A 15,311-nucleotide genomic window follows, 5' to 3' on the forward strand; every position below is an offset into this window, starting at 1 on the left:
TAGAGCTCTCGGATTAGATTACATCGGTTCACTAAAGCTGACAGCTTTGAGCGGCTCTGATCACGGCGAACACAGGAAGCCGCCTTCTTCATCGGATAGGCCACGGTAAACGCTTCATCGATTAAAAACGCCAGAGTCATAAAAGTATAGCATTGGCTTCAGCCCCAGGACTAATAAATAGTAAAATATATTGTGTTTGTGTTATTGTTGCTTGTGCTGAGTGGGAATATGTATTTCCTGCCAATATTGTTTGTTTCATGAATAAGATTGCCTTATATGACAAAAAGCCCAACAACTGCTGGTGAACAAATTTGATCTCATTATGTGTGTGTGTGTGTGTGTGTGGGGGGGGGGGGGGGGGGGGGGGGGGGTGGGGGGGGGGGGGGGGGGGGGGGGGGGGGGGGGGGGGGGGCATTCAAACTCTTTGCTAGGAGCAGCGTTATGAGTATTGTAATTGCTTTTAGCGGTGATGTTGCCAGCTTACACCGGAGCGCAGGGAGCAGCTGGAAATTCAAATGAATCTGGGTGTTTGTTGCCTTTGGCAAGAGATGAGCATTGGAGAAAGTAATATCAAAGTGAATGAGGTGCCTCAAAACTTGGAAGCCGGATGACACATTACTCGTTTCATTCTCCTCTCATGCGGCGTTCTGTCAGCGTGTCGGTCTTTAGTCTGTGTCGACGTGTCTTTATGCTCAGCAGACCGAGCCTCTTGCTTCTGCAAATTGTTTTGAAACTTGTGCAGATTTGTTTTTTTGTATGCTCAGAAATAATTCCACTTCAGAAGACGTGGTACAGTATGTACACGAGAGTAAAGATGAGTGACGGAAGGATTACAGTTAACCTTTACAGTATGTGAAGCAGATCTGCAATCTGTTTTCATTCTTGTTTTCTTGAAGGATTCCTCGTACTGTGTTGGAATCAGTGGATGAAAGTTAGATTTTATTTTCCACTTTTTGCAGTTATCAGTACTAGTTAAAAGCTTTCAGTAGCGATGATCTCCAACATCTGGTGCTGTCACATACATTGCCGTTAACAATCACCTTTCGTTCATTTGAGGCCACTGCTCCCAAGTTTTTAATTGAAGTGTAATCTTGTTTTTCTCAACCTACTGTATTATCTTCAGTTTTGTGCCTATGGCCTTTTCTCATGTGCAGATTTCAGGTAATTAAATGCTGGAAGAGCTGTTATACTCACATAAACAGGACTTACTGAAAGAATGAAAGAATCATAGTTGCTTTAATTTAAAGAAACTAGAATCTATAAACACGTTTTTTCATAGAAAAAACAAGACTACACTTTTCAGTAAATCTTAGATGAAACCATTTACAGCCATTTACAATCTTTGATCGAGCACAAATTAAGAGTCCTTCTTCCCAAAGCTTTAGAGGTCAGTGTATGTGCATACAGTAGCAGGTGATGGGTGGATGAGATGAGATGGGGGGGGGGGGGGACTGGTTGGAGGTTAGTGTGGGGCAGAGTCCCTGCTGAATGCACAACCTAATGAACAATGGTCCATCTTATTGTGACAGAGCTTTTAGAATGTCTGGACTGCATTAAATAACGTTTATTCCACTTTCCTCTTTGGATTTATAAAATTAAAGCTTTTAAGGGTTTACAGCCTTCCACAGCCTTAAGTAGAGGTGTAATCCTCCCCCAAGGAACCTGGAGACACTCGCTCCACAAGGGAGGTTTACGTCTTTAAAACAGCAAAATGTATTGATAAACCTCCATTGCTATGTAAATATAACAACCAGGAGCCATTTGATTCAGTTTACTTTGTTTGCATAACATCATCCTCTCAGTGAATAGAATAGAGTAGTTTACTGTGCAAGGAGTCCTGGGTACAATGACGGATGCTGGGAACCAGCTCGGCTTGGTTCACGATTCACAGTATGAGATGTGGCCGTGTAATAAATGTCTTTGTGTGAGCAGCAGGATTATAGCAGGTTTACAATGCATCAGACAATAGACGGCCTCTGGAATATGATTCGTTACTGATGGTGTGGAAAACTGAAGAAATTAATAATTCTCAGTACAGCATCTCTGTTAGTATTAAATTAAAAATATTAAAGTGCTGAATTCACATAAGTTAAATCTTTCTGGCTCCCTGCCACCGAGTCTTGATTGAATTTCCCACAGCGATACATCTTTGTTCAGTCCCTGCATTGTCTGTCTTACAGCTGGCTTTATTTGCTAATTTTGAATTTATTAAGCCAGCCGTACACACGTACGCTCATACATCTCACTCTCCAATCCAGTTATCCCCAGATTCGCAGAATATTAGATAACCGCACTGTTCGTGCTTTATTTCTCCCCCGCTGAAATAAGTCTGGGGAGAAGAAGGCAATAAGCGATGGGTTTGCCATCTTCTGATAAGCCTTAAGGCAAAGAGTGAAGGACAAGAAAGCAGGAAGAGAGATGGGGGGAGAAAAAACCTGGAAGAAAGATGAAAAAATCAACAAAGGGTAAGAATGGTGGCAGAGCAAAACAGCTAGAGAAATATTGGAGAGATAAGGAAGGAGAGTTGGTAGAATAGATGGAAAGGGAGAAATGGAAAGGTGAAATGGGAGCGACCAGGAGGAAGTAATGAGGTAGGGAAGTGAGGCCCGGCAAGAATGGAAAACTGAAGAATACCAGGGTCAGCAGAATGAACCGTGTAAGTGCAGAGAGATTGTGGACTGAAAGCAGCCCATTACTGCATTTTCGTAATGCATCATTTGCATGTTAATAGCTCTTATTACCTGCCAGACAAACAATATGAACCTCCCTCTGTCGGTGTTCAAGAGAATCTGAACGTCCCGATTAAACCGGCTGATTAAAACAAGTAGAAAATAGAAACCTTTCGCTAACTTAACTGATGATCTCAGTCGACTGTCGAATGCTTAGTAATGAGTTCATAGTCGTTCCAGTAACTGTTCTATTAGTGGATCCTGCAAAACGTCTGGCGCCTGCTTCTCCTGCTGGACCGAGGTCCGGACGGCTCGCGAGTCAACGCTCAGAGCTCCATTCTACCCACTGCTAAACTCACTACACACAGGGCTCCGGGCGCCACGCCACCGCTCCGAACAGGAGAACTTCAGGTGTGAGCCATTTGTTAGACCGGACAGTGGGCAGGAGCGTAATCATGTTGCTTAGCGAGCTATAATAAGCCCATGACAGTGATCCATCGCACCCCTGGAAACGCGACCACAGGTGAGGGGAGGAGCAGCTGGAGCTGTGAACGTGTGCGGATGGAAATGCAATAACCTCCCCCTTCTCCCCCCCTCTCCCCCGCGGCAAACCCGGCTCCTTCAAGGCTTTCGCTGGAACCCAAATGCTCCAGTGTCCGGCGCACAGTTCCAGCTACGACCAGGCCGCCACCATCTGCCACTGCGATAAAGGCTTCTACCGGGCCGTCAAGGACCCGTCCACCATGGCTTGTACAAGTGAGCAGTGCTCTTTTCCTGTTTGCCAGTTTGTGCTCCGACTCGCTAGGCTCCAACAGCGTCGCATTAACGTTAAACTTTAATTGCATTCATTCGCATGTTGGAATGAAACATGCATGCGGCGTGCTCCAAAATATTTCCACCCACGCGGATATAAAAAAAAAAAAAAAAAACACTCACAACACACTCGGGCAGTAAAAACTGGAGAAGAAGTCTTAACTTTAACAGAAGACATCAGCTTTTGGAATACGATACTGCACGAGTTGAAGGCCAAGCAGCCTCCCACACATCCACTGTACCTACATACTAAACAACATCACAGTACGCTCACTGCCTGCAAATGCCTGAAAACTGGAGGTCACTCCGTTTTGTAACCTAATAACGCTTTGAACACTCTTAATAGATCCTAGTAGGTCTGTGGTATCTGAGCAGCAGCCATCGAGCCGTGACTTATTTCGTCCTCTCTGTAAATATCCTCTCTCTCTCTCTTCAGGGCCTCCGTCGTCCCCTAGGAACCTGGTCTCGCTGATCAATGACACGGCTCTCTTCTTGCAGTGGATGCCTCCTGGCGACACGGGGGGCAGGATGGACGTCACGTACAACATCTTGTGTCAGCGCTGCGACGGGAGCGAGGGCGACGCCGGCGCCGGTCCGTGCGAGCCCTGCGAGACGGACCTGCGCTTCGTCCCGCGCCCGCTGGGCCTCACCGCCACCTCGGTGGCCATACTGGACTTTGCGCGGCACGCCAACTACACCTTCCACGTGGAGGCGCTGAACGGCGTCTCGGGCCAAGCCGTGGCCGCGCGCTCGCTGGCCAACGTTACCGTCAACACGCATCAGGCGGGTGAGTCGCAGCGCTTTGGCCGCGGCCGCGAGCGCGTTGCTAAAGGCCTCAAGCTGCGACGGGTGGAGTTAGCGTTTGAATGCATGGGTCAATGAGTCACAGCAACCACGGCTGGAGATCACCAGCTCTAAGTGACAGTGAGTCCAGAAGTTGCCTTGTTCTGGTCAAGACCAGGGCTGAAAGAGGGATTGTGGGAAATGAAGGGCTCCGTTGCTGCTTCTCGACCTTGCAGACTTCCTGTGTGGCAATTACTTGTGTAGTTAATTAATGTTTATTAGGATTTATAATTTAGTATTGATGCTAGAGCAGTAGGAGTCAGACTTTGCAGCCTGCAGTATTGTGCCAATTCTTTTGATCACAGAGCCACTCTGGCCTAATTCTAGTTCTAAGGAGCAGGGGCCAACTGACCTGAGGTCAGCTACGGCTCATGGACGTCACTGTCTGAAGCTTGAATTAGAATAAAGGAAGATGCAAGAAACATGAAGATTACAGTGTTTAAGGGAAGTTGAGATCAAGGAAAGATGGCGAGTGGAGTAGCAAAGCATTCTGGGATGTATGTGTCTGTGTTGAGATGAAACTCTGACAAAAATTATGTTCAATAATCAGTAGCTCGAGTGTAAAAATGGTAAATTGTCAGGATGTGAACTAAATCATCATCAAGTGACAGAAGGTTACAATTGTACATTAATCTGGAAAATACTGTGAGTAAGGGAGATTAATGAGATTCACGTCTATCATATAAAGACCATATGCAATAGCTTATTACACTGTATCTTGGTCAGCATAACTGAGGCTGTAGCGAATCACAGTGGCGCCTGAAATGCTAACATTATTATGATAGCATCATGCTAGCCGGCTCATGGTGGCCACTATGACCAATCTGTCCAGTATCTGCCACCGAATCCCATGCGAAGCAGTTGCTGGGAGGTCGGCACCAAAGCCTTGGATTTTCCAACAGGCCGGAAACACGCTGAAGATCAGTCACGGAATCGGTCCCGCACACCTGCGAGCCAGAGTCCCGTTTAGAAGATCCACAATGTGGAAGGCAAGCGTGTGACAAGCTGCTGTGTGAGATGCTACAGCAGATGGGGAAGCGGCGCTTTAAGTGACAGCCTCAAGCTCAGACGGAGTGAAGGAATAAAAACGTCATCTCACATTTGTGTCAAGCGTTGAGCCTGTGTCCGCACCGCAACGCCTCCATCCAGTGACCGTGTTTGCGCAGCGCAGCGCTTGAATTGAAGTCTTACATATTTAATTCGGGTATTAATAATTTCATTTAATTTGCCGGGCTGTGGGCACCCAGTGACTCTTTGCGAGGCTGAAGGTTGCTCAGGTTCACATTTCACTCGGCGGAAAAATGCGGGGCCGAGTGTACGGAGTAAACGTCCCAATTAGCATCTCACCGTCGCAATGGCCTTTAATGACGCTTCTCCCATTCAAGAGCGCTGTGACTTCAAGAGCCATTTGTCCAGGCTAAATCCACCATTACACAGTGGAGATTCCACTAAAGTAGTATTTTTAGAATTGGAAATGTTATTCTGGAAAGCTTTCATCATAGCGTGGAAACAAGATGTCAGACGTCTAGGTGTCACTTCACGGCCATGTCTCTGTCACAGACAGCTAGACTAATGGAAGGAAGTTGGAATGCTAAATAATCCACCGCGGAAGGCAATGGGAGCATCCTGTGGGACGCTTCCCATTAGAATGCTTAGCGTGGATTAACATGTCAACCGCTCCTCCCGTCGACAAGCGCACACGCGTACACGCGAGCAGGAGGCGAACAGATCCATACGTGTGACACCTACACACGCGCGTTGTGCGGCCGCCGTTGTGACTTCCTCCCCGCTCACCCCTCGCCCCACATTTGTTTTCTCCTTCCGTGTAGCTACAGCGCAGTTCATTCAGCGCCACCGCGTTGTGACGTCTCAGTTTTTAAATTGAAGCTGTATGAAAGGTAATAATTCCGCTGTATGTTGAGCGGGTGGTGGAGTCGCGCGGGAGCGCATTCCATCACGTCAGTAGAACCTTGGTGAGAACTTGAACTTAAATGATACAATTGTAAAAATACAATTAATAGCAGAGTTGCAGAGTTGTGCCTCCGTCCCATCCCACTTCATTCCATTCCATTTTATCCCAAATCATTTGATTTGATTTGATTCCATGCATTCATTCTTAGCATTGTCCAGAGGGCTCGTGGTGCTGCAGCGTAGACGCAGGTCCCATCACAGGACCAGAGACAAGCAGTCCTTGTAGCTGCGAGGCCACATCACCTACACCACCACAGTACGTTCAGCCATGACTGTGCCGTCCATGCCTTATTTGCATGCGTGGCACTTCACCTGTTGTGTATTTTACCTGAACATAATTAAACTGAATGACGCTGTCCAATAACAATATTACAAAATCTGTTTAAACTTCACCAAATGAATGTTTTTAGATGCAAAAAAATCCCTCTTCCATCAAATATTCCACTATGAATCATAATGAGATGGAGCAAATCGAGAAGCTTGTTTTTGGAAACCTATGCCTGTGTAAACTTTTGTCTGGATGGACAGGCCCGCTGCCAATTAACACAGATGCTGCGAGGTGATTCGAATAATGGATTGGGATATTATTCCAATGATGGAATAATAGCCAATCAAACGCAGAGGTGGCAATTAAGCGTTTTTCCTTAGAGAGAAGGAGAGGACAATTTGTTTTCTGCTGCAGTGCTATCTGTTTGCAAATTGGATATTAATGCCTCATTATGCTTTTAATTATGCTAAACCTATTAATCCAAATTACTAATCATTTCTCTTCCTGTTGCCCGTGTGCTTGTCCAAACTTGATAATGTTCAGTTTAACATGATGCAGCATCAGTTTGCCTCTGATCATGTGGATGTAATACACCGGCAGTGTAATTGTTTTCCTAGATCCATCTGCCTCGTCCTGGAAACCGCTCTTGATCGCCCCGTTTCTCACCTCGTTTCACTCTGTGAGGGGGGGGGGGGGGGGGGGGGGGGGCGCTGGTTCGCTCCTTGCCGGAGCTCACGAAGGTCAGCCGTCGTCCCGAGCTTCTGCCAGAGCGGAGCGAGCGGGGCGGTCTCTCATCGTTAGCGCTCGGCCGAGCGGCTCCCGCTAAAGATTCCTCCCACAAGCTGTCTGCAGCTGTGCTCTGGACGGTGGAAGTGTTCACAGCGCACAAGACAAGTGTGCTCCGACGACGGGACCAGAGGGGCAACTGTGAAAGGCTGACTCACTCTGTTCCTTATGTAAGAGAGTTTAAAAAAGGCTGTAAGAGGGCCTTCAAAACCTAACACGGTTCGGTGCGATTTGTTTCACCTTTGGAGCCCAAATTAACAAATTTAAGGATTATGGAACCACATCACTTCTGATTTGAGGATCTATTTAGCTCAGATGAAACATTGTGAAAACACACAGCTAGTGGCTTAGAGTTGAAATCCCTGTTACATTGGTTTAATGGTTTTAAGAGGAAGCGTTACCACATAATAAGCCTCTTCATGAGGCCCATTGCAGTTGTATATGGTTTTATGATTATGGCTTCACACGTACAGTGAGTTCTGCAGTGTTCAGCCATGCCCAAGTTTCCTGAGTGTCTGCTGTGACGGCTTCTGTCCATTTGATCCGTTGTTTCAAGCGCCTGAGATAAAAGAGGCCTTTGGTTAAAGGCAGCTGCCTCCAGATGACCTTTTCCCTGACCTTTGAGTATTTGTCCAAAAAAAATGCCTTTTACTCCGCCATCTCCATCATCATCATCATCATGATCATAATTGTGTACAACAGGAGTGGTGTGAAGTTGGAGCAGCTTTCTGTGGTGTCCTGATTTGGGAGATTTCGCCCTTTTTCCCCTCCTTCCCTTGAGTGGGCTCTCGTCTGTTTTCATCTCGGCTGCTCTGGGAATAAGCCCGACTTCTATTTATACGCTTAGATGCTGGGGAGATGCAGCCTCGTGGGATTTCTTTCCAGCTCTCACTGCTCGATGCTCTCCCCCGCTCCCTTCCCCACTTCCGCCCCTCCCTCCGTCTGCGTGAGCGCACGTAATTGAGGGTTAACCCATTTTTACGTGTTGTCGATAAAGCAACTGGAGCTTATGGATTCCCAATTATCTTTATCTGTGTGAGTTGCGATTAAACTGTAATGGCCATAATTGTTCTCTTTGAGCCACTCATCCATAGCAGTAGGTATCTAACAAGCAGATTGATTTATCCTGGACCTGAAATAGCTTCTTACATAAGAATGTTGAGTTTTTCTTTTTTCTAAAGTTTCCTCACTTCCTTGCCAAAAATGTCAATACACTGGCAATCTGAAACTCTGCAGTGACACACACACACACACACACACACACACACACACACACACACGCACACACACACACACACATACACACACACACACACACACACACACACACACACACACACACACAACACACGAATGCTGAAAGATACATAACATTATACTGTTATACTGCAGGCTGCAGACAAATCCCCTCCAGTAACGCGATGCTTCCAAACATCCATCCCCTAAGTGGGTTATGCATATTTATTTGCCTGGCAGCACTGACACCAAGTGAAAAACACATCATTGCTGTATATATTTTAACAGAACCTATATGTGTATGATTAAGCAGCATTAGTATTAAGGTGTTTTTAATTAAGGATTTTACATTTAAATATTTGGAAGAAATTAGTTTGTCCCTCCGATTTGTGCGTTGAAAAAACAAATATAAGTTTGAGTTGCTTTTTTTGCTTCATGAGAAAATGAGCTGAGAATATCAGCAGATGAATTGAAATTAGAAATTCCTGTAAGTTACACATCTACTGTAGCTCTGCTCTGCCTCTCTGTGTGTGACTCACTGTGAGTTTACATCATCTACATCCATTAGTCTACAGCAAAACCTGTGCTATCATACAGTACGTTGAATGTTTCTGCAACATTTCTGAATAAACAGGTGATGTGGAGCTCACTATTATGCTCCTTTATGTAACAGACACCACAACAGCTCCTCCGCCCTAAACTCCCAGCCATTACAGCATGACATTTGCAAAGCATCTCGGCAGTCTTTGTCCTTGCCCTGCCATTGCCACTGCACTTTTGCACAGCAGTGTTCTGTCAATACGCGCTGTATGTTTCTGTTGGCGCGTCTGCTGTTTGCCATTAATAACTGCAGCAGGCAGCCAAAGCGAGGGGCTTGAGCCGTCCCCACAACACCTCCGGGCACTCTGCGCAGCTCAATCACCGCCTGCCACCGGGACGGAAAGGGGGACGTGTTACCTTGAATGCCGCGTTTGACAGCGGATGCTGCGTCTGTTCTTATTAGACGGTGCGATCGCTGATTATTTAGTGCTGCCCGTGCATATTTTTGGCCTCTGTCGTGAAACTTGCGTTGAGCTGTTGAATATGAATGAAGTCAGAGTCTCGGTGTCACAGACGGGTCAGAACCTGGGACGCTGCCTCTCTGAAGAGCTCCGTCCAGTCTCTGGCTGTCTCTGCCTCCGTGAGCATGAGAAGAAGCTTAAGACATCAGTCTGCTCTTAAATATTTATTCCAGCGGATGTTCCAAACACCACTCTCCACAACAGAGGGACTGGAAAGACGGTGTTAGTTTCTCAAACCTTTTCAAGGGAAAATTGTATGAATAATAGATGGTTTATTTGTATTTCTGTTGGGCAAAAGTGCACAGCCTTGTATGAATAACTGCTGCTGCAAGTGGAGCTGTTTGGTTTATGATAATGTTTGCCTTAAGCCCTGCATCACGCTTGTCAGAAGCCTTTACTCACGATCATCAGCTGTGAGTCCACTTACTGTAAATACATGAGACACAAATGACTTGTTGATTCTTAATTATGATGTACAGGTATAATGAGGTTCAATATATGCTGTATGTGTGCCGGTTTCTAAACTGTCTAAAGCACCAGAAACTTTCCACAAGCTTCCTTTTCAGGTTTCTTTCCCCCAGTTGTTAACTTTCAAACTTTTGTTTCTGTGTTGATGTCTTTGTGCTGTTGGCTGAACATGCGTTTGAAATGTGTTTTGCAGTGTTGTCTCTGAACACAGAGTTCACTCACAGGACCGGCTGGAGCAGGAAATGGCTGGAAGCACTCGCTGCCTCCATCCTCAGACGGCTGAGTCTGAGCCGCCGTGTTGGTCCTGATACCCACACTTTGTGCCTGCGCTTCCTGTAGGTCCGGCTCTTGTGGGGATAGTCAGGAAGGACTGGGCCTCTCAAAACAGCATCGCCCTCTCATGGTCAGACGTGGAACTGCCCCCGTCGGACGTCGTGGACTATGAAGTCAAATACTTTGAAAAGGTATTTCATCATAATCGGTCACGTGTGTGTGTGTGTGTGTGTGTGTGTGTGTGTGTGTGTGTGTGTGTGTGTGTGTACTGTATCACGATCTGACGCTGCTTCTTCCAGGAGCAGGAGCAGCTGAGCTACTCCTCCACGAGGACCAGGTCCTCCAGCGTGGTGGTAACGGGCCTCAGACCCTCCACCGTCTACGTCTTCCACGTGCGTGCCCGCACCGCCGCCGGCTACACCGCGTACAGCCCCAACTTTGAATTCGCCACAGCCGCCGAGGGTGCGTTTGTCCGTCGGCCTGAATATCCCAATAGATATGAACTCATAGTTGTTTTAAGACGAGCCACGGGAGAAGACGACTTTAAAACTAAGTAGTGAGTCATCAGCAACCCTATAAAACCCTTGGAGTCATTTTGTTGTCGTCCTTGCTATGGATCAGTGAACTTCATCAGTGCTACTTCAGGCATGAACCATTTATTTAAAAGCCCATAAGTTCTGTAAGTTCCCGGCTCATGCTGTGCGATTGCACTTAATATAGTTTCACGCACTCATAATGATTCTAATCCTGAAATATGAAGACGGCGTCGGGTCTGTAGACGTCCACCATCACATTGCCACCAAACAATGTGTGCCTGAAGAAGCTGATTACATGCGTGACCCCGTCGGGCGCCCTCCTAATAGTGACTACCTACAGCGGCTGCTATCAAACATGAGCAGAAGCCAAACATAAAGTGAATTACACTGACTTCAGGACTGCAGCGTTCAGCTTCGTTCATGCGTGTGATGACACAACAACAGGTCTCAACGCAAAGGAAGCACAGGCGCCTGCAGTATATATTTCCAGACGACACTTGGACCATGAATAAGTGTGTGAAAAAAATGAGATGCCAGTCTAGACGGGAAATAGTCCGAGCCTCTAACCCACAGTCTGCTTTGAATATACACTCAAAAAAAAAACTTGTTGGATGAACATAATAAAATTATGGAAAGTATTTCCATCTAATTAAAATGCGTTAAGATAGCAAGAGGCTATTTCGCTTAGTGAACCAAATGTAAACAGGGTGAAGCAACATGATATATTCATGTTAATGTTACCTAATGACCATGGGTCAGTCCCACTAATGTTTTTAGGGTTGATTGAACATAATTTTCTTGGGTTATTTGATCATGTATAATATTAATACTTGTTACTTAATTTTATAGGGTAGTAACAAGTTAATTTAATTTATTAATAAATTATGCTATACTAACACAACCAATGTAAAGTTATCAAATGTTTTGTGCCAAGATTAGCTTTTCAAAATTACATACAAATAAAGTAATCTTTGAAACAGTATTTCTATTATGCAAACTAACATATATCCCCAGCTGGTGTGTAGGTTGGAGAAGACACAAAGCACATTGGATTTAGACTGGTTAGAATACTTTATAAGCTTCATAAAAACAATAAAACAGCTTTCAAATGTCACTAACATCCAGTATTGTACATACAGCATTGGGCCAATATTTCAAACAACCTTTAGTGGAGGGTAGCTGAGGTTGAGAGCATATAACAAGAGCAAACAACAACACAGCAAGTGGGACACTACCCAACTCATCCAGGACTTGAAACGATGACTACATCTTCAGGGTCATCATCTCCCTCTGCATCTTTGTGAATGACAAAAACTTCAAGAATTGTCTCTATCATGGCTTCTTCAAGGCGTCCACGATCTGAAATGTAAAATTAAAAAAGCGGATGATGTTATATAACACTTCAACTTTTAAAGCATATATAAATCACTTTGAAATTTTAAACTTACATGAAATAAAAATAAATAAAAAAAACATTCTTACCATCCATTCTTTCACAAGGTTGCCAGGATCTTCATTGAGGAACACACACTGGGCTCAAAGGATGTACTCTTCTGACATCAATGGAGTTAGTCTTTAGGACAAACAAAGTAATCACACAAAAAACAAAAAACAAAACAATTTTAATCTATTTTAGGGAACAATTTTTATTCAAGTGAGTAGCTGTCACTAACATATTACGACATAGATTTTTTTCCCATCATCATACCTGGGTTATGGGAACCATGATGCTCTTAATCTTTTGTCCTTGAATGCCGCCTTCCTTGCCAAACACCGTTTTCAGGTCTGAAGAATAACCATCCAGCATGGAGAAGAACTGTTGCAGCAAACTGTTGTAGTCCTCTTAAATTTATTCTTAAAAAGAAAAAAAGTACACAAGTTATCAATGCACTGAATGGCAAATGTGTAAACAATACTTTGATACATTTTAATATATTTTGTTCGTCTGATCAGAATCACATTGTATATATATAGACATATTTATTGACCAACCTCAGAAACACAGAAGAGAGCAGGCCATCTGGTTTTGAACTCGGTGATGAAGGGTTCATCTCTGATAACTTCTTGCCTTGTGTTTGCAATAGTCGTATCTACTAGAAAAAGTCACGCTGCACTCCTTGCATCTCCAAATACCTTAGAGTCTATTTATCTTGTTTTTTTTCATTTCCTCTTACCTTACTTTTTCTTAAACAACTTGTGGACATGTAGACATCTGACGCGACACTAGCAGGTGATTCCCTGTCCTGCTGTCTCTTCTCAGCTCTAGAATGGGACACTTTCACAGAATGGCCATTGGAGGTAAACACCAAGAGACACATTTTAGATGATAAAGAACAGGTTTCAAGTCAAAATAGCTGTAATAAATTAGGAAACCAATTATGTGCTGTGAAATGAGTACACAATCTTATAAAAAGGTACAAATGTTAAAGCTTAATTAAATAAATACTTATTAATACTATTACTGTAAGTAATTTGATTATTTTCCTTTACCGTGTGAAACAAATAATAGATTTATGATAATACGATATACAATGCAAACAATATGTAGAGTGAAATAACTCAAACACCATTTTGGTAGGTTCGTGTAAATTACCTCAGGAAATGCATAGCATGACAGCACATTTCTATTTAATGCTCATGGGTTACCTTTCCAATAGGGCAAGTCTCTGTACTTCTGTTTTCCGTTTCCAGTAGTTCTCTGCTCTAACACCTGCGGACGGAGAGTATATGTCAGAAAATATTGCACCAACCTGAACAAATGCCGCTGACTCGTAAAATCATCGTCGCATCCAAACCGACCGAGGGGCAACGCTGATGTCGGTTATTTGAAATTTGAAAATCCCGCGCTCGCGCGATGAACTCGCATTGGAAATACGTAAAAGTCTCACTCCTAACTGAGCAAAGATCGCCGTTTAACGGCTATAAAATAATATAAAAAATTACAATATATATATATATATATTTTATTGCAGATAAGCTTATTTAAAACTAGCACGTTCTCAGTGTTGTACGGAAGCTAGCTAGGTTAGCTTGTGAGCACAGGCGCAGTCACATAACACGGATACGTACTCTAGCTAATTAAACATCCAAAATGCTAAAAGGCACTATATATAGCTACTAACAACATTTCTGCACCCATGCGGTTTTTTATTCAATGGACGTTAAACTTACCTTCTTGCACACATCATGAACAGGTGTTTTCCTTTACGTCAGGATCCTGAAGAAGCGGCAGGGCCGTAGTCCAAGTTGTGAATTTGCTCATTACTGCCACCTTCAGCTCTGGACATGTTGTTGTCTAAACCTATTTTTATTACGTTGAGTTAACATAAAATATTGATGTAACCTGTTGAAGTTGTTACATTTACGTGATTTTATTATGTTCAGACACAAAACAAGAATTTATATTGTTGAAGTTGCATGTTAAAATTATGTTAATGTAGCATGCACCCAATCTAGGTTTTTTGAGTGTATAGTTGTGGCACAACATGATCAGGCGATGTGTCAGGTCTCTGATTTGAACCCAGACTTTCTCATTTCTGCCTCCGCTTCCTCAGACCCCGACGTGGCCGATCAGGGTCAGGTCCTGGTGGTCGTCACGGCGTCTGTAGGCGGCTTCTCCCTGCTGGTCATCCTCACCCTCTTCCTCCTCATCACCGGACGGTGAGAGCTCCCCGCTTCCCTGCACGCGCTCTCTCGCGAACACTTTCTCTCTGCTCCTCTTCTGATAATCTCCAGAGTGACACTGTGACCAGGAGCCCATTAACGGACTCCCTTTTGCCGCCAAGCAGACACTCTTATTTTCCAAATGGCTGAACCAATTTTCTGCCTAATTACTCAGCATGTAATACATGTAGCAGGAGTTTGCGCCGTTCCATTAACTTCCACAGGTTATCTCACATGGTCGTCGTCAGTCGGGTTCACAGGGTTTCACGGGTTTTGCCGTTTCTTAATAAACAGTGAGAAATTACCCAGACTTTGTCTGGAGTTTTACCACATTGTGATCTAGTTATACTTACAGTGTTAAGGTCTACTACCGAAATAGCAGACCAAATTATACGTGTCTTACACATACCAGAAAACACAACAGAAAACCGTAAACCCAAATGACTAGTAAAGAAAACATGGCAAGCGGTGCTACGTGAGACCACTGGGTGAACCAGGCTGAACACAGTTAATTAGACCTAAACAGACTAAACAGGGCGAGTAAAACAAGGATGCCAGAGCCAACAAAGCAACAGAGAAATGACCTGGCAGAGCAGAGACAGACCCACACAGTAACTGGGGAGAAGATGTGGTTGATATGATATGATTGATTGACGTGGACCTGGTGCTGTCGATGCAGCAGTGGAACTATCAAATCAGAGCTGGTAACGAGCGGCAGAGGGGA

At 44.5% G+C, this 15,311-nt stretch overlaps 1 protein-coding gene and 1 long non-coding RNA gene across 5 annotated transcripts in view; one reads left to right on the forward strand and one right to left on the reverse strand.

Moving 5' to 3' along the window:
- Window positions 1-15,311, forward strand: part of LOC114851892 (ephrin type-A receptor 6-like) — a 37,205-nt gene that overhangs the window by 16,296 nt on the left and 5,598 nt on the right. The window contains exons 8-12 of the mRNA XM_055507309.1: window positions 3,276-3,425; window positions 3,919-4,269; window positions 10,455-10,579; window positions 10,688-10,850; window positions 14,479-14,584. Coding sequence (XP_055363284.1) covers window positions 3,276-3,425; window positions 3,919-4,269; window positions 10,455-10,579; window positions 10,688-10,850; window positions 14,479-14,584 — 895 coding nt within the window. The remainder of the gene's footprint in view (window positions 1-3,275; window positions 3,426-3,918; window positions 4,270-10,454; window positions 10,580-10,687; window positions 10,851-14,478; window positions 14,585-15,311) is intronic.
- Window positions 12,214-14,365, reverse strand: LOC114851893 (uncharacterized). 4 transcript variants are annotated; one of them, XR_005897422.2, is made up of 7 exons: window positions 14,096-14,357; window positions 13,571-13,634; window positions 13,099-13,199; window positions 12,917-13,014; window positions 12,633-12,778; window positions 12,407-12,497; window positions 12,214-12,283 (listed from the first exon to the last, which is right to left on the reverse strand). It is a non-coding gene; the product is annotated as an uncharacterized LOC114851893 (long non-coding RNA). The 4 variants fall into 4 exon arrangements; XR_005897420.2 differs by having other exon boundaries at window positions 13,099-13,634; window positions 14,096-14,365; XR_005897421.2 differs by lacking the exon at window positions 14,096-14,357 and having other exon boundaries at window positions 13,571-13,868.

This window comes from Betta splendens, chromosome 3 (genome assembly GCF_900634795.4).
Source record: "Betta splendens chromosome 3, fBetSpl5.4, whole genome shotgun sequence".
NCBI classification, from domain to species: domain Eukaryota; kingdom Metazoa; phylum Chordata; class Actinopteri; order Anabantiformes; family Osphronemidae; genus Betta; species Betta splendens.